This window comes from Aulostomus chinensis, chromosome 7, assembly GCF_037954235.1.
Source record: "Aulostomus chinensis isolate RoL2024-O1b breed Wild chromosome 7, RoL_Achi_v1.0, whole genome shotgun sequence".
Taxonomy (NCBI): Eukaryota; Metazoa; Chordata; class Actinopteri; order Syngnathiformes; family Aulostomidae; genus Aulostomus; species Aulostomus chinensis.
In genome coordinates this window covers 14370001-14393324 of record NC_141326.1, presented here as the reverse complement: position 1 = coordinate 14393324, position 23324 = coordinate 14370001, and the positions used below count along the sequence as shown (strand labels likewise).

General features: G+C 41.9%; 1 protein-coding gene across 2 annotated transcripts in view; it reads left to right on the top strand.

The window, feature by feature from the left end:
• The window catches only part of zfpm1 (zinc finger protein, FOG family member 1), a 96501-nt gene that overhangs the window by 55315 nt on the left and 17862 nt on the right, over nt 1-23324 (top strand). For both annotated transcript variants that reach the window (XM_086208615.1, XM_086208614.1), the window contains one exon: nt 17702-17835. In XM_086208615.1, coding sequence (XP_086064741.1) covers nt 17702-17835 — 134 coding nt within the window. The remainder of the gene's footprint in view (nt 1-17701; nt 17836-23324) is intronic.

Here is a 23324-nt window from a genome sequence, read left to right as displayed (position 1 = left end):
TCATATCATTACCAATCCTCTGAGTTTTACAAATGAGGAATTTAAATGAGATATAATATGCTTGAGCAAGATACCGGGCCCCTAATTGCTCCTGATGGCCCTGCGACGAACTGGTGACCTGTCCAGGGTGAACTCTCACCCAATGTCAGCTGGGATAGGCTCTGCCCCCCAGCCCCCCTGTGACCCTTAACAGATAAGTTTTATAGAAAATGGATGGATGGAAATGACATATGAAACTATTATTTAAACATGCTATTGGATCCAAGTCCTCGAGTTCCTTTTCAAAATCAATGTCTTATTTGTTTACATTACTGACACAAAAGATGAAGAGGTGTTTCCAACTGAAGAAACATGCATGTATTGTTGTTGGAGTGGAGCGTCTTCCCTGAGGAACCATCTTTGACAAGTCCAAGTACAGACACTAGCTTGTAGAGACACACAAACTAGACAACAGCCATGCTGATGTGCTTTGTGTCACTCCGACATTTGGTGGTTTGCTGATTATTAAAACTCCCGCGAGCCGCTACAGGTGATAGCTGCTTTGTTGACTAAAAACAGGAAGCTGTTCTCTGCTGTGCTATACTAATTATTTCCAATTTCCTATTTCAATGTCTGTATATTGTGTTCTATGAAGAGGGACCCGGATCTGGCCTAATACTGAGCCTTTGAATGTGCAGGAGCTTGATGATGATGATAGTTGATGGGAAAGTATTTCTGGCCCTCTTGGGCCAAAGAAGAGGAGCAATGGAGCATTTATGAATGAAAGGAAATCGGTTCAAATGTCAAAAATTGCCCGGGGAGTGATTTCTATTTTTCGTATCTTCAAGAGCACCTTAATGTTGCGCCACTCTACATGACCAGTTAACGCACCACATTTGTTGGTTCAGACTAATTTTATTATTAAACCATGCTGGTTGTAGTTTGGTGGAGAAGGTCAGGCTTTAAACGGGTCAAACTATATTCTTTACATCTTAAACCCGTCTCCAGCTCCATATTCCTTCTTCAGGTCGGGTGGTAAAAATGTGTTAGTGCTGCAATAGTTATCTGTTCATGTTTACAGATGTAATCATGTCTTTGGTAAATATTAGAGCTGGTTGGATCATCTGGGTCTTTACCACAGTTGGATATTTTGCTGGAATAGTAAACATCTGTGAATATGAAGCCTCACAGAAGAGTTTGTTGGTTTGCCATGTGAAAAAGACATCGATTGTTCCTGCTGTTGAGGCATGGCTCAAATTAATCCAGTCACACGAATCTACAGATACATAGACAGACTGGCGGGCACGTGATTACTTATGATTGTCAGGAGATTATTCAGCAGATCATACTGTGTCCTGCAGTGCATTGTACTACAACTGTGCTGCCATCATCTCTGAGGGCGGGGTCACTGTATTTGAGTTTGAATGAATGTGATCTCACCGTTAATGATGACGCACACCCTGTCCAGGTCCAACCTCTCAGCTCTATATTAAGACTTTTGTCCCTGCACATTTCTTTACTTTGACATAACAGATACGGCCAACTCTGTATTTTTTATCCTCTCTTTCTTTCTCTCACCCTTCCTCCCTCATTTGTGTCCTTTACTCGTCCTTCCGTTTCATGTCTTCAGTGACGGCCCCGGTGCCTACGTCTAGTCATCGCCTCCATCCTTTCACACCTCCTCTAGTTATCCACCTATCTTCGGATAGAGAGGTCAAAGGTTGAGTCAGCAGACCAAATTAAAAATGCATAAATTCAATTCAATTCAAAGTGCAATAATTCCTAGACACGCAAATGTTATGAGCTTAATCTCTTAATTCAGATTCATTCTGATAATTCTTTGTTGCAGTCATTACTAATGTGCAGACGCACTGATATTAACACACAACAGAGAAAACATCTTTAATTTGTCCTCTCATACTAACTTTCCCTCCTGCTTTTTAATACAATTCATCACTGGACCACATTTTTCTGTCGGCACATTTGACACCGTGTCCTCAGTGTGTAATGAGTTGTTTAAATGCCAGTCTGAATAACTTTCTTAATCATAGATGATAGTCAAAGTCTGTCTTCTTCTTCTTCTTCTTCTTCTTCTTCTTCTTCTTTTTTTTTTTACCACCACAGTAGCTATCAAAACATTGGCTTTGTGGCTTCCATTGATATGAAAAAAAACATTAAAATTAAAGAGATGATAAACTTGGAATGGATTAGAGGCTTCAGCAATTTTCTGTCTCTTCTCTCCGATGTGTACTGGGTTTTGAAACAATCAAGATGACATCTGTGTGTGTGTGTGTGTGTGTGTGTGTGTGTGTGTGTGTGTGTCTCCTCAGTCAGTTTGAGGAGGGAGTGGTGGTGGCATGGTGTCTTAAGAGAAGTCTAGGTGGGAGCTGGTCCCTATCAGGGATGGCATGATATGCTAAAGCCGCCTTTTTTAATCTACAGTGTGTCCATATTGCATGATATGCAAAATAAATTATGAAGAGAAGAAAAAAAACCTATCTTTTAAATGACCTTGCTGGCTGGAGGGTTCGATATTTTCTCCCTCCTCGCTTAAAATTCTTGATATGCAAATGGGTGTCACAGTAATCCCTTGTCGTTTGCTGGCTGACTGTCTGGCACTCCCCACTCATTCTCTCCTTATGAATCCATTGTCAGTGTCCAAAGAGAGTCTGTGACTAAAGTGCTTTATGTCCATATACAATTCCAAGGTGATGGACAATATAATGGAATCGTCCTGCAGTATATGAATGTGGATTATATCTAAAGAAATACAAGAGCTTCTTTCAAGGACGGCCTTGATGTCTGCAGCACCCCTCAGAAAGTTCAACTGGTGTTCACAGCTCCTGAGTGGGAAGAGGGAGGAGAGGAGAGAGGACTGTGCATCCACCCTCCCACCCCGGGCTGTGGGATCCATCTAGGGCCGCAGCTCACCATCGTTATTCACCGGCGATTAATCCGCCAGTTATTTTCACAAGTAATCAGTGAGTGGTTTAGTCTTTAACGTGTCAAGCAGTAGTAAGCAGTAAATCCTGATATTTTACCTGGAACCAGCAAATGTTTGACCTTTTTTGCCTGAAAAAGACTGAAATAAATACACAATCATCCAAAAAGAGGGCGATTAATTTTCTGTCTTGATTGATCCTCTGCTTAATCGACAAACCATAGATCCGCTGTGTAGAACTGGTTGGATCTTCTGTTGATTTCACAGAGAGCGAATGTCAAATTTGATAGATACACTGAAAAATCCTCAACATGTCCTAGTTTAAACTTTTGGGTTTTGAACTTTTGATCTTCCTCTTTGTCTTATGTGATGGTAAATTGTGGATCTTTAGGTTTTACTTTGGTAAATCAAACAATCATTTGAAAGCTTTGTTTATGTATCCTGGTGTCTTTTTACGTACACACCTTAAGTGAGCTTTGTTATAAACACATTTTTGGACACATTTTCTTTAGCCTTTAATTCTGTAATGAGGGTATTATCATACCTTTCACTGAATAGTTATTTATTTATTTAATGAAATATAAGAAAAGAGTTTCCTAAAGCTTCAGGCATAATTATATCGCTTTTTTTTTAAACAGCTTTCCAAAACTCCAAAATGTTCAGCAATCATATAGTTTATCCAGAATAACTGCTGATCAGTTATGAACTGAATCTTTTAGCTCCACCTCTTTTTTTTGGGCAACATAATACTTGTACCTTTGTTACTGTAAAGATTAATATCTACCCCTGATCATTTTATGTTATTTCTTTCCTTTTTAAATTATTATTTTTGAACATGCGTTCTCGTCACAAGCGTACAGTTCACCGGAGGAAGAGCATCGCTGGTGGTGGAACACCCCGGCGAGTTCCTCCTCCTGTGTGTCTAGGATAGAAGAGAGGGCCTCTCTGGGCTCTCCCATCACATCCTCTGACAACCTGTCTAGTCGGCTGGAAGCCGGCCGAGCAAGGCGAATGTTTTCCTGCTTGCCCAGCACTCCTCGCTCCTTATCCTCCCTGACAGAGTTATTTAAATTACCTCCAATAAAGCATTATAATGGCAAGTTTAATAATGGTTATTATTTACCAGGCACTGTGTGAGTGTGTGTGTGTAGTGGGTGTTGGGTTATCATACAGTAGTTAATTATAATGGAGCATGAAGGCACACTGTATGCATATTATCAGGGCTGAAAGTCTAATTTATTTGGGGTGAGGAAAGGAAGATGTTGGTGGTGTCACATTTGCATACTGAGCAGAGCAACTTTCCCCCCCGTTTTGAAATCGCCATGAAGAGCACGAGGTGCACCCTCATCACTTAGTCCACGCTTGATAAGAGCTTTGTTTCCCTCCATCTCGTCATGGACGGCTGGATCCTGCGTGTGAGGGATACAGTGTTTGTGTGCTTTGCTCATTTCTTTGTTGCACTACTCATACAAATCCGCAACCTCCAAAACCTCATTTCTCTCACCTTTCTAGGAAAACCGGACCAAACGGGTTACAGAAGTGCACTGATTAGGTTCCTTCAGTTCACGTTTTGAAGAGGTTTTTGTTTCTGATGTAGTGTTTAAAGTTGAATATTGTAACACTTTACGCCTTTGGCTTTGTCAGACAAAGTGTCATCTCCAGACTGGCCCGAGGAAAATGTGGGGTAGGTGGCTGCCGGGACGGACTGGTTGAGGAGGGAAGAGAAAGAGTGAAGAGTACAGGTGAGAAGAAGGCAAAGGAGACTGCAAGAGAAGCAGCTTGGAATAAAGAATATTGAGTTTAGAGTATAGAGATAATGAAGGGTGAAAAAGGGGTGAAGGTTTAAGGATCAATGAGTGCGAGCGAGATGATTGGTGAGAGATTTTAAGAGGTGCAATTCAGATAGCGAAATTAGAGGTGAGGGATAGGAAGTGGGTGAGGTTAAGAGATAGAGGGGATGAAGGAGATATAATATGAGAAAGTGACAGCCGGGTCATCATGTTGGCTTTGTGGGATAAAGCATCACAGGGTTGAGTTTGGTGTGGTTCAAACACTTTTATTTTTAATGTGCAAAAAGGATAAGTTTATTACATTGTAGGTTGTAGTAATTTAGGCCACCGTACATAATTATGACAAACGGCTGGAATTTCACTGCGCTTTGTGGACTAAAATCCAATAAGTACAGGAATTAAATATTGCACTTGGAAAATAGGAAAGTGGATGTTTGAAAATGCCGAAAGTGATGAGCTGTCATCACTCACAGCCGTAAAGAAGATCAGCGTGCAAGGCTACCTGCAAATAGCAACGTTTCTGCAGTTGCACCTGCTGACAGCAACTGACCGCAAGGGATTTTAGTGCAGTTTGATGACAAAATCCATAGTTTATCAGTTCAAAATTGAATTCTGAGTGCAAGCTGAAAGAGACGAGGGAGTTACAGCACTAAATCCGTCTTGACTGTAGCTTGTCCGGATAACCACTTAACATTGTATGACTTAATTCAGACTGAAAGAGCAATGTCATAGCAGTCAGAGTGGACAGAAGGAACAATTACATCGTGCACGTGAGCGTATTACAGTCAGATTCATGCTCGGAGTGAGATTGATGACGGGTAGAGGGCTAAAGAGACCAGTTGAGGTGGGATAATGATGTAAACATAGTTAAATGTCTGAGAAAACATCTGGATGACACAAACTGTCTGTTATAACTCATTGGGAACTCGTCCAACTTAAACTGCAGGTTCTTTATACATGCTGAGCTGTTTCTTGAAAAAAAAATAAGATAAGTAATAAATGTGTTAAAGGCGAGATGGAAAATCCCTCTTTTCACCTAAGCTCAGCTGTAGTGACTGTCACGTGACTCACAAACTGCTTCTGGATGACACAGTCCATGCTCTTCAAGGCCTCTTGCCATGCACAACCTCTTCTTCCTCTGTTTGAGCCATGCCTGAAGTTGCCTCTACCGCCATCTACTGAGTTATTTTTACTTTCTAACCTATTTATTGGTTCCAAATCATTAAAGGGAATTCCGCTTAAAACTCATTTGCCAATTAAATGTTAAACACAGCCATTTCCTCTTGTACAATTAGTGGAGATTGTTAGAAGCGAAGCGCGAGCTGTCTTAGATCGGAGCTGACCCACATCCATCCAGAGCTCTCCCTCTGTCTCCTGCGTAACCTTCCTCCATATCTCCAGCCAGCAGCCCCCCGTGTCTCTCAGGAGGAGGGTGTCCCTGCAAGCTCCGAGTCAATTCAACATGTCAATCAAAACGTTGAGGTATGGTGATTCGTTGTTGCCATGTCCAGAGGGCTTGTCTTGCCCACGAGTTTGGCACTGAAAGGAATTTGCGGAGGCAGATTCCCCCCCCCCCCCCCCCCCCCAATCTTATGAACACACAGTCAAGGAAGTCTTTTCTATGTAGGTCATCATGTTAGATTTGATGCCTTCGCCTGCTGCTCTGTGCTAAGCATTTTATGTGAACAATTATATTGTTAGCACATAGCAAAGCATTCAGGACCAGTGTAGAGGTGGCTCATCCAGTGATTTGCTCCTGGTAGTTTTCACTCCAATTAAAGATTTATTTACACTTTCAATGAGTGTTGTTAAAGAAGAAGTCTGACCTTTTTCCAGAGATAAGCTCATTTGCTTTCTAGCGGAGAGGTAGATAAGAAGATTTATACCACTCTCATGTCTTTATGCTAAATATAAAGCCAAGACAAGGGAGAGAGTATCTTAGCTTTAAAGGTGAACTTTAGCTTTGTATCCTTACAATGTGAGTGGCGTGTGTAAATTAACTGTTTAATGTCCATCCATGTTGGATTTGCCCGTCCTGCTCATTTGCCACCTACACGCTTCTCTCAAAACTGAAGTGTAAAGATCAACACATTGAGGTTAAAAAAGAGTTTTCCTTGCCTGTTATTATTGTGATTGTGATTATTATGATGATTATTATTATTGTGATCATTATGACTGGTAATAGTAAATGGAGTGATTTCCCATCTTTATGGTACCTGAAGCACTTAACAGTGTTGCCTCATTTACAGTCACTCGCATGCGCGCACACTCACGCTGATGGTGGAGTCTACGGACCAAGGTGCCAGTCTACTCTCTGGAGTACTTGGTGGTGATACATACATCTTGCTCAAGAATGCAGTATGGATCAAACTAGCAACCCCTCAGCTAATAAGCTTCTCCTGGTGTGTGATTGAAGTGATCCAACTTTTAAGGATCTTTTTTGCCAGAACTAACAAACTAGACATCATAATTTGAAATGTCTGGTTTATTCACATGGAGGAGCTCTGCCTTGTGATCTACCCCACCTCTCCTGACTGACACACACTCCTCTCCTCTCTTCAGCCTGTCCGTGATGTGTCACTCCCCCACCTCCATCCCTGAGGAGTGATAGACACTAGGGCCTAATCTGAGGGGACACTTTTCTGAGCTCTCCTCCCAGTAGCTTCCATGCACACTGTGTGTGTGTGTGTGTGTGTGTGTGTATGTGCGCGCGCGCACGTGTGTGTGACTGTCAGGCTAATTAGGATTCCATCAGATGCCCGTGACCTCATCCTGCAGACTTTCTTCTCAAAGCTGCCTCTACTTCTTCGTGCCATTAATGCTTTAGTCAGAGGTATTTGCATACTCTCTCTAGATATGGACGCAGAGTGTTTTAGATCCCCTCCCTGTTTGTTGGCCTCACCCACCACCCGGTTTAATATGGGAACCTCACAGTGACCCTAAATGTGTCGAGCAAGTCTGTCTCTCCTTAACTTTTGCGTGTCTCCTTTCCTGGCCGGTGCTGCCGATACCATTCTGATTGAAACGTCCTTTTCTGTGGGGGCCAGAAGGAGTTGTTAAAGCAGACATGAATTAATGATTGAATTAATTATCAGAGTCACATACCGTACAATTAATTTTGCGGCTTTGCCTCAGTCTTTTTTCCCCTCTCCCTGTCTGTGCTTAGAGAATGTCAAGAAACATTTTCTAATTAATTTATGTGTGATTATCAGGGATAGTTTCTGGAAGGTCTCCACTTTCAATTTGTGACAGCAGAAGAAGGGGTGGTGGGGTGGTGGTGGTGGAGGCGGGGGGCTTGGAGAAATGGAGGTGGGAGTGTGAATAAGGGAGAGGATGTGCCCTCACACTCACTCACACAGACACTCAAAGAGGTTTGCATGGAATTACGTTGTCTTGTTCTGTCTGACTCACAAAGTTTCACAGTCAAATTAAATTTCATCCAAGCTTGCCCTCCCTCAGGCAAGACTCCAGTCAGTTTTGTTTTGCTTTGAAGCATCTCATTGATATGGAACATTTGAGGAATTCTTGACTGTTTTCTTCAAAACAACAGACAGAAAGTACGGGTTGTATATTTACGAGAGGTGTCTTGATTGTAAGTGTGTAGAATTCAAGATGGAATTTCAGAGAATTTACAGTAGAACCATTTTTTTGTCATCAGATTGAAGGAACAGTCCGTCAGTCAGTCAGAGCTTTTTAGATGAGGACTTGACCTTTCGACTCCAGAGGTTTACTGACTGGGACAATTGTACTGAAATGTTGATAAGTATGATGTAGATGTTCAGATGCTTTCAAGACAATTTACAGAGATTTAGAGTCTGAACCTTATCAGTTCAGAAAATAATAATCGATTTACTGTAGCAGTCGAGTGTTTATGACCTTAAGGTGCATCCTGGTTCTACCCAATCCTGAGACCTTGTTTTGAAAATCCGCCTTTAAGGCCTTGATTATTTTCCATTTGTGCTTATGTGTTTCATTTTTTTTTAATGAAATGTGGTCTGCATTGTTACAGATATCTTGAAAATACACAGATTTATCTATCATACCATCCATAAATACAGGAAAAAAGAAAGTTTTAATCAGTTTGGAAACGAGACACATCATGACTCAGTTGCAACTAGTCATGAGATAACGTTTGTCGTGATTTGGCGCTATGAAAACTAGACTGACTTGACGTGACTGTATTATATGATGAGACATCTCATGCATCCAGCTGCTGTTTTGTAGCTGATCAAGAATTTGCTTTGGTTCATCCTCTGGGAGTATGAACCATGACAGTGATTATAACAGAATTAAGATTCATCCCATGGCAGATGAACAGATATTTCTCTGTTGTTAAAAAAGAAAAGTAGCAGACGGATTGACAAGACCTTAAAATTCTGCTGCTGGTGGGACCTTTCATAAGTCACAGCACAGTTCAACTTTTTAACAAAAGTATCTTTTTAAACTGATAATTTGAAAAGTCAAATTTTAAATGCAAATTTAAAAGCCATAAAGCATTAGCAGTCTGAATCAGGTCAAGATCAGATGACATTCAGACTGCGAATGAACTGAAAGTTTCAGGTTCTTCTGGTGAGTCTGGTTGTGGTTTCTTTGGTCCCAATCCCTGCTGACTTCTACACAGCTAAAAACGTGGAACCACACAAAATGAGGTTCTGATTCAACTGGAAGAAAATCCACATCCTGTTGCATTTTTCAGGCCAAACACTCCAACTGGTTGATGACCTCACACCAGTGTGTGTTGTTTTCCTCGTATATCATCTTGTGACTGGGAGGGTTTTGCCGGACCCTGTCTTTCTCACACACAAGAATACAGAAGACCGTTTTTATCAGTAATAAATAAAACTCCTCACCAGTCAAGTGATTGACCTCCCAAATGAAGCCTTTGCATGTGAATGTCAGTATTCTTTGCGTTTGTTTGTCTTCAGTGAGGAGGAGGAGGAGGAGAGGAAGCTCATCTCATCAACAGCAGCCTTGTCACTCGCTCTGTTCTGTTTTCACCCCCTTCGTCCTCTGACCAGAAAAAAAAAGCTTAGTCCCCCTCCTCCTTCTCATTTTATCTTTCTTCGCATATTTGTGAATTTGCATGTTTGCTTCTTGCTCTTTTCTGGTAGTGTATGTATTTTGTAGATAAAAGTTCAGCAGTGCAGTTAAGAGAAATTAGTTGGGTAAACAGTGGTAAATGTCAATGATAAAGTTCTGTTGAAGCTCATCTGATTAGCGAGGCTACGCAGGTGTCTTATCTCGCCTGTGCAACAGAGGGTAAAATGGAAATGATTGCGTGGTCTTGAGCAGTAGATGCCTATCCCAGAAATGTCTATCTGCCACCGAGCTGAGCCTGCCGGACTCTGGGCTGCTGCGTGGAGGATCATGGAGGGAGGGGGGGGACAGAAGGAAAAGCAATCAGGTCTCGCTTGTTAGATTGAGGCCTTTTATCAGCCAACGTTACAAAACAATATGAATGGTCATTTATGTGAAAAGCAGCTTATCTGCAGACTCAATAAATCAAAAATTTTGACTTTTAAGCACATAGGAAGCAAAAGCAGAATCAAGCAGCAGGGCTGAACAAGCCATTCCTTGATGAACATTTAACACATCCTGCAAGTGGTATAAATGTAGACAGTGCTGCACAATTTGATGAAAAAAGTCAATTATTCTATACAGTATTACAATATGATAAAGAAATGCTATCGTGAGTCTACTTGCCCAGTTATCAAGAAAAATGCACACAAATGACTGATTACATTTAAATGTTTATTTCTCAACTTCAATATCGTCTAGAATTTAAAAAGGAAACATCCGTATTCTTTTCAAACCAACAATAAATATTATTCATGCTGCACTAGAGAAAAATACGTGTGATGAAAGTCTAAACTTAATTCCAAAGGAGGTCTGCAAAGATTCCATTGAAAAAATAAATCTGGCAAGCGTCACTAAATGTTGCAGTGTATTTTTTTTCCCATCTCTATAAAGAATTGATTTGCAAAATGTAATGTGAAAGGTGGTGGTGGTGACAAACCAGAGGAGAATACATCCTCAACTCTGAAGACTCTAATCGTAGTGGTTTGATGGAAACTCAGCGCTCCCGTTACCTAAAACGTACACATGGTGGACTGCTCTTTCAGTCCGACATTTAAGTCAATGATTTATTTTTTTTCATTGCCAATAGATTGTCTTCTTTTTTACTGGTAACGCATGGTCCAAGACGTAAGTGCATGAGGTGTTATGCGATTCCTGATGTAACTTGAGTTTTTTTTCAATCATAAACAAACAACATGTTACCATAGCGGCATCATCAGTCCTGTGTTTCCCCGGAGAACCAGAGAGAGAATAGTAGGGAGGCGTTGGGATTTGTCATTCAGCAGAGGTTAAACCCCACCTATTAGTGTGGGGTCGGAGTAGCACGTAGATAAAGATTTCCTGTTGTACCGCGTCTAAAAATCAATAGCTCCGCCGTGATGTGCTCATTTGATATCAACAATAGTCTTCTCCTTTTTTTTAAAAAATCAATTAGGCCGGTTAGAAGAGATCATCAGTGTTGGGTTACAACTCTCTCTTCCCTCCTCATGCCTCATTGATAAGCCATCCAGCAGGCGGGCGTTCACAATGCTCCTGTGATATTAGACTTCACGTCTTTGTTCTGTCCCCCAGAGAACCCAGTATTTACTGGTTTACAGAATCCCACACAGAGAAGTGGTTCATTGGAAGTCTTGACTTCTATTTTTAAAAAAGAACCAACAACTGTAGTCATTGTATTGTTTTTGGAAGCAATTCAACTAGTTGATGAGTATTGAACCAAACAGTTGTACTGTCATGCTGATATGGCGGTATTATGCAGCCATTCCTCAGACAAACAAACTATGGCAGCACTGTCATTTCCATTACACATTAATTGATCTGAAAGTCTTTTAAATGTTTTTGGCCTTTTTATTTTTTTTTTTTCATTGTGACTCCTAAAATATTCATCAAGACACAGTTGTTAAACCGTAAAATCTGCATTTTTCAGTGTAACAAATCAGGGAAAAGCTTGAAATCCTCACAGTGTTTACTCTTAAGTTTCTGGGGAGAACAATTGTGTTGATTGTCTCACCATATTAATCACTTAATTGGTTTATCATTATACTGGACACCAACATCTGGAACATCAGTGCACATAACAGAAATGTTACATCATAAGAATTTTTCTAATCTTTCAGACAATAGAATAAATGAATCCTGGCAAAAAAAAACCAAAACATCAGGTCATCCATGGAAAGTTAACCTAAAGCGATATTTCTTCATGAAAGTGTATCTAGCCTCACCCCTGCATTACTTCTTTTTGACTACAGAATGCAAGAAAAAAAAGTGTGACCAGGCCAAACCTGAAGTGCTGCTGTTTGTTTTTAGCTCAAATCAAAGTGTTTTTGGATTACTGAGCAAACAGTGGGACAAAGACAATGTTGTTAATACTGTGATTATACCTTTATTACACCACGATGCACTTGAGAGTTTGTAAACTGACATTTTTGGACAGTTTTGACAGAAATTCTTCGAGAGCTCAAGAATAAATAAGCAGTAGACTGGAAAAAGACGCCTATGTTGACCAGTAGTTGGCCTCTTTAAGGGTTTACAGGCTTGTTGTTTATTTTTGGAAGGGGTCTACTATTTCTGGATTCTTCACAAAGTTACAGACAGTTCCCACTTGCATTCATTAATATGACACATCAGTTAAGATAACAGCCCATCTGCATGCGTAATTACTTTTCCCTCCAGGTTGATTTACAGTACGTGGAGATGTGTCATCTCAGAACGCAAGGATGAATCTACCTGTTTAACGATCTCTTTTTCTTCACTGTAATTCTAATGGAGCTGTGTGTTCAGCAGACATCTGCACTCATTCTTTTATGTATTCTTTAATTTCTTTTTGTTGTTGTTGTTGTTGTTGTTTCTAAAACTGCTCTGGTTGCTGGCTGCCTAACTGAGTGCCAAAGTTGAAATGTGCCTCCACAGCATCTTAGGGCGTAGTCTCCCTCCATCCACTGACATTGATGCAGCAGCAGGGAAGAGGAAAGTTGCTCATTCACATTTTTCTCACACTAATCTGTCTCCAGAGGGTGGAATGTTGTTTTTTCTTTTTCTGTTGACTTTGACATCTGCTGCATATATTGGCTAAAATATATCACTGGTTTAATTAATCTAAATCCAGTTGATATTTGACGTGTGCTCATTTTGTGTGTGTGTGTGTGTGGGGGGGGTGCCATTTTGAAATTTTGTGGTTGCTGGTTGTGAAGACAGAAAGGTGGGGGAGCTGATCTCTATGTGAGAAGATGAAATCTGTTGTCTCCTGTTGGTGGTGTGGTGGAGAATCAGTTGGAAGAGAGCTGGCCGCCACCACTTCCTGGTTTGGACCGGCTGGATTGATTTACTCTAATGCTGCAAAGATGCTCTGATGGTGAACGTGTCTTTGCCAAAATTCCAAACCCCAATCCAGGACTGCCTTTAAAATATCATTCTTTAATATAATTTTTTTGTAAATTATGTAAAACAATTGAAAGAGTTAGTTAATAAAATAGATAAAAATCCACATGCATTTTTTTAAATAAAAAAGTTCTGGTAAAGAAAATGGAATTTTGAGTTAAATTACATGAATAGCAGGTAGTCGACTTTGAATATGTGGGCAGAACTGGATACAATATAAATGACATGATCATGAGTGCCAGTATCTGTCCTTTCTCATATCTTTGTATTTTTATCTCTGAGATTACAACAGTATTTGTCCTTGCATAGAACAACAAAAATGTGAAACAGACTTGCTGGATGAAATACCAGATGCCTGGCATAGGCAGTGACACCACCAATTCACACCGGACTGAAACACGCTGCTACATACACAGAGTGTAACTTAACATCGCACAGTGGTTTTCTCTTTTTAACGGCAAGTTTGTCATTCCAGCTCTTGCAGTGTTTGCTTATGGGGGAAAATTAGGTCTGTGGAAAACGTGATGAGACACATATTGTCATGGTATATAAGTAAAATATACTTGACTTTGAGGCTAATTACATGTGAAAGTCTGCGGTGGTAGAAATTATGTTTAAATGACGCTTCAGACAGATGACCACATGAAACAGATTTTATATTAAATCAACCAGCTGATACTGATAATCTGAAAAAATGCAGAATGTCAGTATCATCTGCTATTGACTGCCAGAAGTCACTCATTTACCATTAAAGGACTGAACACTCTACAATCTGGCAACATAGGGGACAAACTGAAGGGGAAAATCCTGAAAAGACATCATCAACACTGTTCTGGACTTTTCCTGCTACTCACACTCACACACACACACACACACGCACGCACATGCTCACGCTCATCGGTTAATTGCGTTAGTCATTTCATTAATGACGGACTGATTGTTTTATTGTGTTGGCTCGTCAAAGAGGCCTGGACGCCCCAGTGGCTGCTGAAGCGTCCATATTGATAAGGCTTTGTGTGTGTGTGTGTGTGTGTGTGTGTGTGTGTGGGTGTTGACAGCGGTGTATATTGGTGGTGCACAAGCTTGATGTGCCATGTTTGTGTGTGTGTTTGTCTCAAACCTAAATGAGTAAGGCAGTGTGGATACTGCAGAGCTGGTTTATATTGATAACAAGCTCGTGCAGCCATGTGTTTTTTTGGGGGTGGAATGGGTCATCCAGCAGTGACTGAGAGAATGGTGTGTGTGTGTGTGTGTGTGTGTGTGTGTGTGTGTGTGTGTGTGTGTGTGTGTGTGTGTGTGTGTGTGTGTGTGTGTGTGTGTGAGGGTAGTCGCAGCCAGTGCAGCCACAGTGATAAGGAGCGTCGGGTTGTTCAGCAGGTCTGTGGTGGGCAGGAGGGGTAATTAACAGGGATTAGGATTGTTGCAGGCCTCATGTTACCCCAGTGAACACAGCTAACCTGTTGGGATTAGCGAGCAGCGCTCATTAGCGGAGGTGCACCGATAGCACTCCCTCACCACCATTTAGACGGGAGTGTTTTATTAAACTGACTCTCTGACAATCACTTCATCTACATTCAGTGATGCTCCCTTTAATTAACCAGTTGCACTCCATCATTTGCATTGACATATATGTATATTACCTTACATTTTTAATCAGATGAGCGATGACGATGATGAGTCCTAATTAATGAAATATAAAATTAGTTAATGGTAATGTAGCTCATTTTAATGGCTTATTGACAGGACCTAACCTTAAACTGACACCCTAGACCCCTCATCCTCTCATGCAGAGGGGCACGTTATCACAGGTAGGTGGGTAAACTTTATATAACATCATACTGCTGCTTCATCTGCTAATTTAAATGTAAGTACTACTGCAGCACTACTTCTCAAATTATTAGCCACCTGCTAACTACTGTTTAAAAGTTGTTAATCAAAATAAGAAAGGATGAGCAATAGTAAAACAAGATTTGTCTGCATGCTGATGCACATGCATGCTTGTAGAACACTGGTCAAGTTTCTATCCAAATAGTAAGAGTGAAATTGAATTCAAGTCAGAGAGGGTGTTTCCATCCATGGCTGTTATGATAATATTAAGATCTGGTAGCATGGAGATAAAAAAAAACAAAAAAACAGTTGGCATCCAATGCAGTTTCACTGTTTAAGAAAATGGGTGTGAACTGAGAGAAAACACAAAGAACAATAATGGTAATAATAATGGATTTATGAATGAATCGTTTCTGTGCACCCCTGCTGCCACTTTTAAGTGTCCTGATGTGGTTGAAAGCAGTACGATAACGTGTTTAGCCTTAACAAGTGACAAACTAATGCTGGTGTCAGGCTTGTTTATAAGTTAATATCTTTGTTAGCTCACTGAGGTCAAATCCTTGCACTCTTTCACAATGAGGGTCAATGGAGCTGCTCAGGCTGATAAAGACTCCCATGTGGTGATGGTTGGCCAATGGGGACGAGGCAGGCTGGACACTGATTGAGACCTGAGATAAGGAGGGTCAGAGTGGCCAAACAGACGCCTCGCAGGGCGATAGGAGATAGGATACAGGCTGGGCAGACATTGGACTTCAGACCCTGCAGCCGACAGGTTAGGCTGTCTGACGAGTCATTTTTGGGCTGGCACTGATGTTGACCTGACCCGAACCACAAGAATCATTAGGTCTTATATTTTTGAAGACTTGTTTGAATAAAGCATATATATATATATATATATATATATATACCAAAACTGGAATGAGCCCAGCCTGAGCCCAGCTCGACTGTTCAGGTCGGATCTTGTTGCATCTGGCAGTGGCGTCTCGCTCTCATGTGTCACAGGGTGAAAGTGGGGCTGGTTACAGTGCCATGATGGGTGGACAAGGTGAACTTATTCTGGGTATAACAGGGCTGTCCAAAGTGAGGCTCACAGGCTAAATGTAAGCTATGAAGAAAAGAGAAGTAAATAAGATTAGTAGAAATGCATTATCATTGGTAGTATTATTAGTTATTTTTCATGGTTTCTTTTTGTGAACTGAAAATGTTTTTAGATATTTAAGATCCACAGTTATTAGTAATTATATACCAATATAATAATTTGATCCGGCAGAAGAAAAGGAAAATCAGATAGAAGAAAAACAGAGAGGCAAACACAATTGTAAATTTAAAGAAAAAAAGTAAATTCAACAACACAATACAAGTGTTTGATTTTGTCCCTCGCTCAGTTTTAATTTAGGGCCTCGGGGGGAAAAGTTTGGGCACCGCTTTATTATTATGACTATATTTTGCAGTGTGTCATGGCAGCGTGAAGAGACAACTTCCTGTGCCACAAGTCTTTCAATATTTGTAACCACTGTTGAGCTTTTAAGGATGCCTGTTATTAAATTAACGTCTTCTCTGTGCACTCTCTTCCCTCAAACCCCACGGCTCTTCCTGCTCCCTCCTCCCCTCCATAACTCTAACTACCCCTCCTCTCCCCTCGCCAACACCTCCACCTCCACCCCCCCACCAACTGTGGGAAAGCCATTTTATCAGCGTCTGTCCGTTGTTCTCTGGTGGGGATAGATACAGAGAAGATAGATGAGTGTTTTGACATGGAGAGTGTTAGACAAACACTCTTATCGGGCCCGCCACTTTAGACCGACCCCCTGAAACAGTCTCCTGAACCATGGATGAGGAGGGGAGAGAGATGAGAGGAGGAGGAGGAGGAGGAAGAGAGAGAGAGAGAGAGAGAGAGAGGGAGAGATTCTGTATGTGTTTTCATCAGGGAGAGGTGGGATGGCGAGAGGATGGTCATAATGAGAGGTTTTCCTGAAGCAAGACCCCGAGGCAGAGTAACTGGCATTAATCCCATCCAGTCAGTCACTGGCTCTCACCAAAGTTTTTCATTTATCCTCAGATGGGCAGAGACTTCTCTAAAGCAAACTCCTCCTGCAGCCTCGGCTGTCTTAAGTTTTTAAATAGATGGATCAGTCCTCCGTGCCTCGCAGCTATCCGGCTCTATCTAGGCTCCAGCAGGCTCAGACCACAGCCGTCACTGCCATCCTTCTACAGTTATCACTTTGAGGAAGTACACAAGAAGTTTCCTCTGTTTGAACTGGGCCAGGACAGACGCTGCTCGCCTCCTATCAAACTCCCCCTGCTGTTGAGCCGCTGATGGTTGCTGCTGCTTTGTCTCTGTGCTTCTGCTGCGAGGGTTCAGGTCAAGTTCAAATCACATGCTGCTTTTTTCTTATGAGCCCATCATGTGGCCTCTGGAGGGGGTCATGTTTCAACCAGAAGGGATTTCGGAAGGCCAATCCTGATATCTTGAATAGGTTCTGCTTGTATTCAGCGCACCGTATCTTTAAATGATGCCCTATTGATACCATTAAAGCTTTCGAATACACATTTTCCGGCTCAAAAATGCTGCTTCCGCATGAATGTTAGACATGCAACAATGCTTACAAAGGAGAAGTTAAGACTGTAACATTTAAAAGGTCAGCTGATGTTGCATGATAAGGGAATATTAGCTATATTTAACACTCCTCTTCTTCTTGTTTGTTATCAGATGAGCTGGAATTCAGAGGAGAAGGCAGTGACAGCAGGGTGGTGGCTCGCCAGGACCTCCATCCAGACACAACGTGGGGGCCCTTCCCAGGAGTCCTCCAATCGGACACCAGCGCGGATGATCAGGAGGCAGAGGTGAGGTTCCATCACTGTTCCCACTGTTTTGTTATATGTTCAATCAAACATTTTTGCATTCAATAGAATGCAAACACAGACAGGGTTGAATTTTGACTCTGATGTGTGTTTAGTGACATTAATCAAATTAATCCCCTCTGATAGAACTTTACATGTGACAGAGATCCCAATACTGAAACTGCATATCAGTGAGAGGTGGATACACAAAGTTCAAACAAAATGATAAAAACAAGAAAAAGAAATGAAATACAAAATCAAATCTGTTAGATAGAAGCCGAAGAACCTGAGCGACCTGCCAAGGTCATAGGTATCAGATGAGATTATCAGATTTCTTAAATCAGTTCAGAAATGTCAAGATTTTAAAAGCCGCGTGTAACCTGTGCTTCAGGTCCCAGCGTAGCTGTATAACAGTGCAGTACTTCAGAAGGAAATTTGTACACATTTGAAGTATGATTCTAATAAGATTCAGTCGTCTGCCGCGGTAGATTGATCTGGTGATGTCATCAGTGTCACAAAATGAATCCAACTTATAACTGTGGACATAGGGCATGTCTTTGGATAACAGTGGAGACACTGATGATGGTGAGGCTGAAGTGAAATTGACAGAATTTCAGTTGGAAAGGTCAAAGGTCAGAGATCGAATGGTTGGCTGACAAAGAAAAGAGACTTCAAGTAAACATCTTATCACATATCTATGAAACAAATGAAACCAGCTATGTGGTTTTAGAGCACGTGCGTGTGCATGCCTGTGTGTGTGTGTGTTCGTTCCTTGGGAACTGTGTGTGGGACCGGATGGAGCCCTATCAGAGGCTGAGTTTGTGCATCATGTGCAAGTCCACCTAATCATATGATACTGATGCTGGGAGAGGCTTCCTGGTATGGAGAACACACTCAGACAAATGCGCGCGCGCACACACACACACACACACACACACACACATACACACACTCATGATCATGAATCCACATTCAGTCTCATAATTTCTGTAAACAATTTTACCAGACTTCCTAATCTGTCCTCATTTCAAGTTTTCTGGCACTGCAGGTGCCTCAATGAAGGTTAGCCTGCCTCTATCCAGTTTAACCAGTTTACTTGTGTAAGTTTTGGCCAGTTCACAACCACTTACTAAGTCTATTTAAAACGTTGTGATGTTACTTCACATCTAGTCTTCTGTCATTCCTCTCCTCTCCTCTGCTCTTCTCCTCTCCTCTTCTCCTGTTCCATCCTCCCTTCTCCTTCTCTCCTCCCAACCTTCCCCAGACATCCGCCTGCCTTTTATCTCCTCATGGCGCCATCCTCCTGGACAACAAACCCCAGTGATTGATTCCTGCTTGATAGGCTCTCATTTCTAAGATTTTGTGTATTATCAGTGAGGTTCTGAGTGTACAGATAGGTGTGTGTGTGTGTGTGTGTGTGTGTGTGTACCCGCACTCGCTCACCCATCACCTTTTGTTCTTTTCCTCCCTTCCGCCACTCATACCGTCTTGTTCCTCCTCCAAACTGTAAAGTCGGCCTTTTAAAGCCTCTGCATTCATATGGAAAGCATCTCATTCTGGCTCTTAATATCCATTTTCACTCCTCTTCCTCCTTTTCCAACGCCCACCTCCTCCCCCTCCCATCTGTGATCTGAGGAGTGAGGAGACGGACCTTCAGTATCTATTGGAGATAGTGGTCGTAATCTCACATTCCTCCTGTGTTGCTCCCCCTGTCACTCTATATCCTCCCCCTCCCATATCCATCCCTCCATCCCTCCTGGGGTCATTAGGGGTCAGGGCTATCCTCCACACCAAGTTGGAGAGGACAAATCTGCTCATCTGCAGCTGCTAAGGCCTGAGCCATCACACCGCTGGTTATGTTAGTGACTTGGCAGGATGTTCAGAAGTCTTCCTTGTTATTTGCAGAGAAAAATAATACAGAGTGAGCAACGGATGACAGGGTACTAGAGAGGTATTTTGGTAAACATGCCTCGCTGGAGCGGATGAAGGTCAGTTATCACAGGTAGAGGCTCCATTGATGAACAGATAGAGTACAGACCATTAAATATCTCCTAATCTTTACTTTACTACAATATCTTGCTCTTGTTAATGATGTGGAGGGTTTCAGAAGGAATCCATAATCCGTTGGTATAAAGGGGGGCGATATTACATGCAAAAATCCATCAGCCAGTATTCTTAACAATATTAAAATATTCTTACATTTTTTTAAGGTAATTGGTAAAACATTTGATGTCTTCTCCATTGTTACTACTTATCAAAATGTTTCATCTTCAGCAATATTTTGCTGTAACAAACAGTAACTTGCTGCTGCTGAGTCAAGAGATGAGAGTTCAGCGGGAATATTGATCGTATCTTAACTAGATCCAAATCCAAACTTTCAAAAATGCAACGACAATAATTTTCCAGTGTGGAGGCTGCACCAAGGCATCCAGTGCTTGTTGACTGCTAATTTCATAGCAGACAGCGGTGTGGCTGCGTTTTTTTGTTATATTTATTTTGACACTAAAACCTGGGCAACACACAAAAATCCATATTTCTAATTATTCAGCTTTAATGTTTGAAATACAACACATATACTTGACTCACGGGGAGGAGAATATCACAGGAGTTCATTTGATGAGGATCAATCCTTATTCCCTCAGTGTGTCAGCAGCTGCATTTCAAAATAGTTGCAAAACATTTTTATTTTTAAGATGCTGCTGGTGGCGTGCATGCTTGTAAGGGTGACTGCATGTGACACCCACCTCTCTACCTAGAAGAGATGAAATATTGAGTTATAGAAGCTTGTCCTTCTGATGTCCTCAGGAGTCTTTGCCAGTCATTCCTCTGACCAGGCTGTCAATCAATCTACCATGTCAAAGCTGTTTTTTTTCTGTTGCCATCAATTAAAGTTGCACTTCTTTCAGTCAAACAATCTATGACACTATCAGAGTGGAATCTGGTGTTGACTTTCCTCCACCATTATTCTTCTTGCTTGTTTTCACCGTCCGCTCACCTCAACGCCAGGAAACTCCTGTATTTTGAACCCTCACATTTGTCTCCCCTCAAATATTCTGCTTGTCTTCTTCAGTCGTCAGCCTTGCAGGGTTGTGTCAGGCCCTCAGGGGCCCCTGCGTCTGTGGGTGAGATTGGCACAGCCCACACAGTGATGCCCCTTCCAGCATTGCCTTCTCTCTCTCAACTTCTCCCTCAACACATTTGCTTCATATTTGGCCCGGACAGATAACCTATCAGCTTAATATGAGGCCTACTCAGCAACACAACCACAACAGGGAGATTTTTGGATGTGCAAGTCTGTTGTCATACGCATGCACTCAAACATATTTCATGGAGTTCACGTCATTTATTTATTTTTTTAAATTAGGTTTGTGTGTGTGTGTGTGTGTGTGTGTGTGTGCGCGCGCGTGTGTGCGGGCAGCAGTGAGGTTGTCAGTTCTGAGAAATCAGGGTGGGGCAGAGAGAGAAGCAAAGATCCAGTCCTTGCTCTCTCTTTCTCCACAGATCTCCTTGGTCAGATTAGCGACGTGCTAACTGGCGTGTGTCGTATGGAAATCCTCCTATTTGCATCTCTTGAGAAAGAGGCGTAAAACCATTTATCTATTTAAATATATTCTGGCTGATATGGCTGGTGGACTTTAGAACAGGGTATAATAATGTTTACTGATCAACTGATCAACTGGCTGCTGATTCCTCTCAGTTTTTGGTTGAGTGAACAACCAGGTCCTCCTCGGCAAGCCTCCCATGGCAACCTGTGCGGGAGCACGCTGCCGCCGCCGCTGCCACCGCTGCCACCGCTCCTCTGATTGGATCACATATAACAAATCTGATATTATATCGCCTCTCCTTTTTATTGGATCCTGCTTTAATTAACTGATAGTAATAGTGCATGTGATTGGACCAAAGTTTCAGGATTGATATGAAATTTCAGCCCAGATGAAGGATGTTGAAAGGAAACAGCGATGATGATGATAAACGCGTTGTTGCATCTGTTGCATCGTCCCGAACGATAGATGCGAAGAGAAACTCCACTTACATCCTCCCTATTGTTCTCCCTCCTTCAACAGCACCCAGCAGCTCACCCCACCCCTATCCTGTCTTTCGTGGAAAGGCAGCCTGAAGGCACGATCCTAGAAGGAGCAGAGTAGGGGAGTTCAAAGCGTTATCACGCGCCGAACGTCTTTTCATCATGTTTTAGAAACAAGCGTTCGCACTAATCCCCCAATAATCTCTCCAGGAGAACTGGGGCGATAAGGCGCGCCACCCACGGCTTTTCAAACACTTTTTGGGTAGTCTCTTCTCACTCTCTATCTCTCTTCCCCTCTACCTCGTCTCCTCTTCTCACCACTTCCTCATTCCTCTGCTCCCGTGGAAGGACGAGTGAAGGTGATCACCGTCTCCTCGCTTTTTTCTCTTCAGAGCTGTGTGTGTGTGTGTGTTTTTTTTTAAAAATTCATTTACTCTGAGCCAGTTTGTTTACATCCTGATTCTGATCTTTCTATTTTATCTGGATTCATCAACAGTTTTTCTCTGCCTCTCCGTGTCTCTGTCTCCTCCGCCCATCAAATTAGAATGTTAATTAAAATGATGCTCCTTCATAAGATGACAAATCGATGTTTACGGTGGTGTTGAGACACCTTCTGCGATGCCCCCCAGAAGAACACCAAATAAATGAGCAACATTCTCTACACTGGAAACCAAATCACTCAATTTCTAACTTCTGTCTCACAAATCTGTGTTAACTCTCCAATCCTATAAATGTGAGGTGAAAAAGCACCATTGAGGACTTTTGTTGATTTTTAACACATTCGTGTTAACTCTTTGCACATGAAGGTGTGTGTAAGATCTTATCTAATGAAATGGGAATGTGCCTCCTTCCCATAATATTAAATTGGACCTGCTCAAGTGTGTATGTGGGTCAAAGCTTGCAGATTTTGCCCTGAAGAACCTGGTCAAAGTTCTTACTGTATCCCTCTGTAGGCGCTTCAGGTTGCCAACAGGGGTCATGGCCCCACCCCTAATAGCTACCTGACTCACTGCTTTCGATTCTTATAATTTTGAAGCACAACTTTTAGCTTTATGTGGAAATACAAACCTTTGTAAATATCAGACACAGTCTTCAAAGAAAGTGGGAATTAAACCAGTAACTCTTAAAGTACTAGATAGCCTCTCGACCTTCTGAACCCCACCCTCAGCCCTAAGCCTGCCTCAGTGTATGAGTACCTTAGTATTTTGGTAGTTTATCTATTTATTTTTGTCCCCTGGTTGTGCAGATCAATCTCACCTTGGGTCAGGAACACCTGAAGAACTTGGTGATGTGACTGAGAAGGCTGTGTTTTGGTTGAGCAGTGTTAGTAGCCACCGTAGAACAGGAAGCCAGTTAATGACTCTACGTGGTTGGATCTTTTTATAATACTCACACACTACAAAATCACAAGGGTCAGGTATCACCCCCCTCTCGACACACACTGAGACTTGAGCAGGGTGCAGCTTTT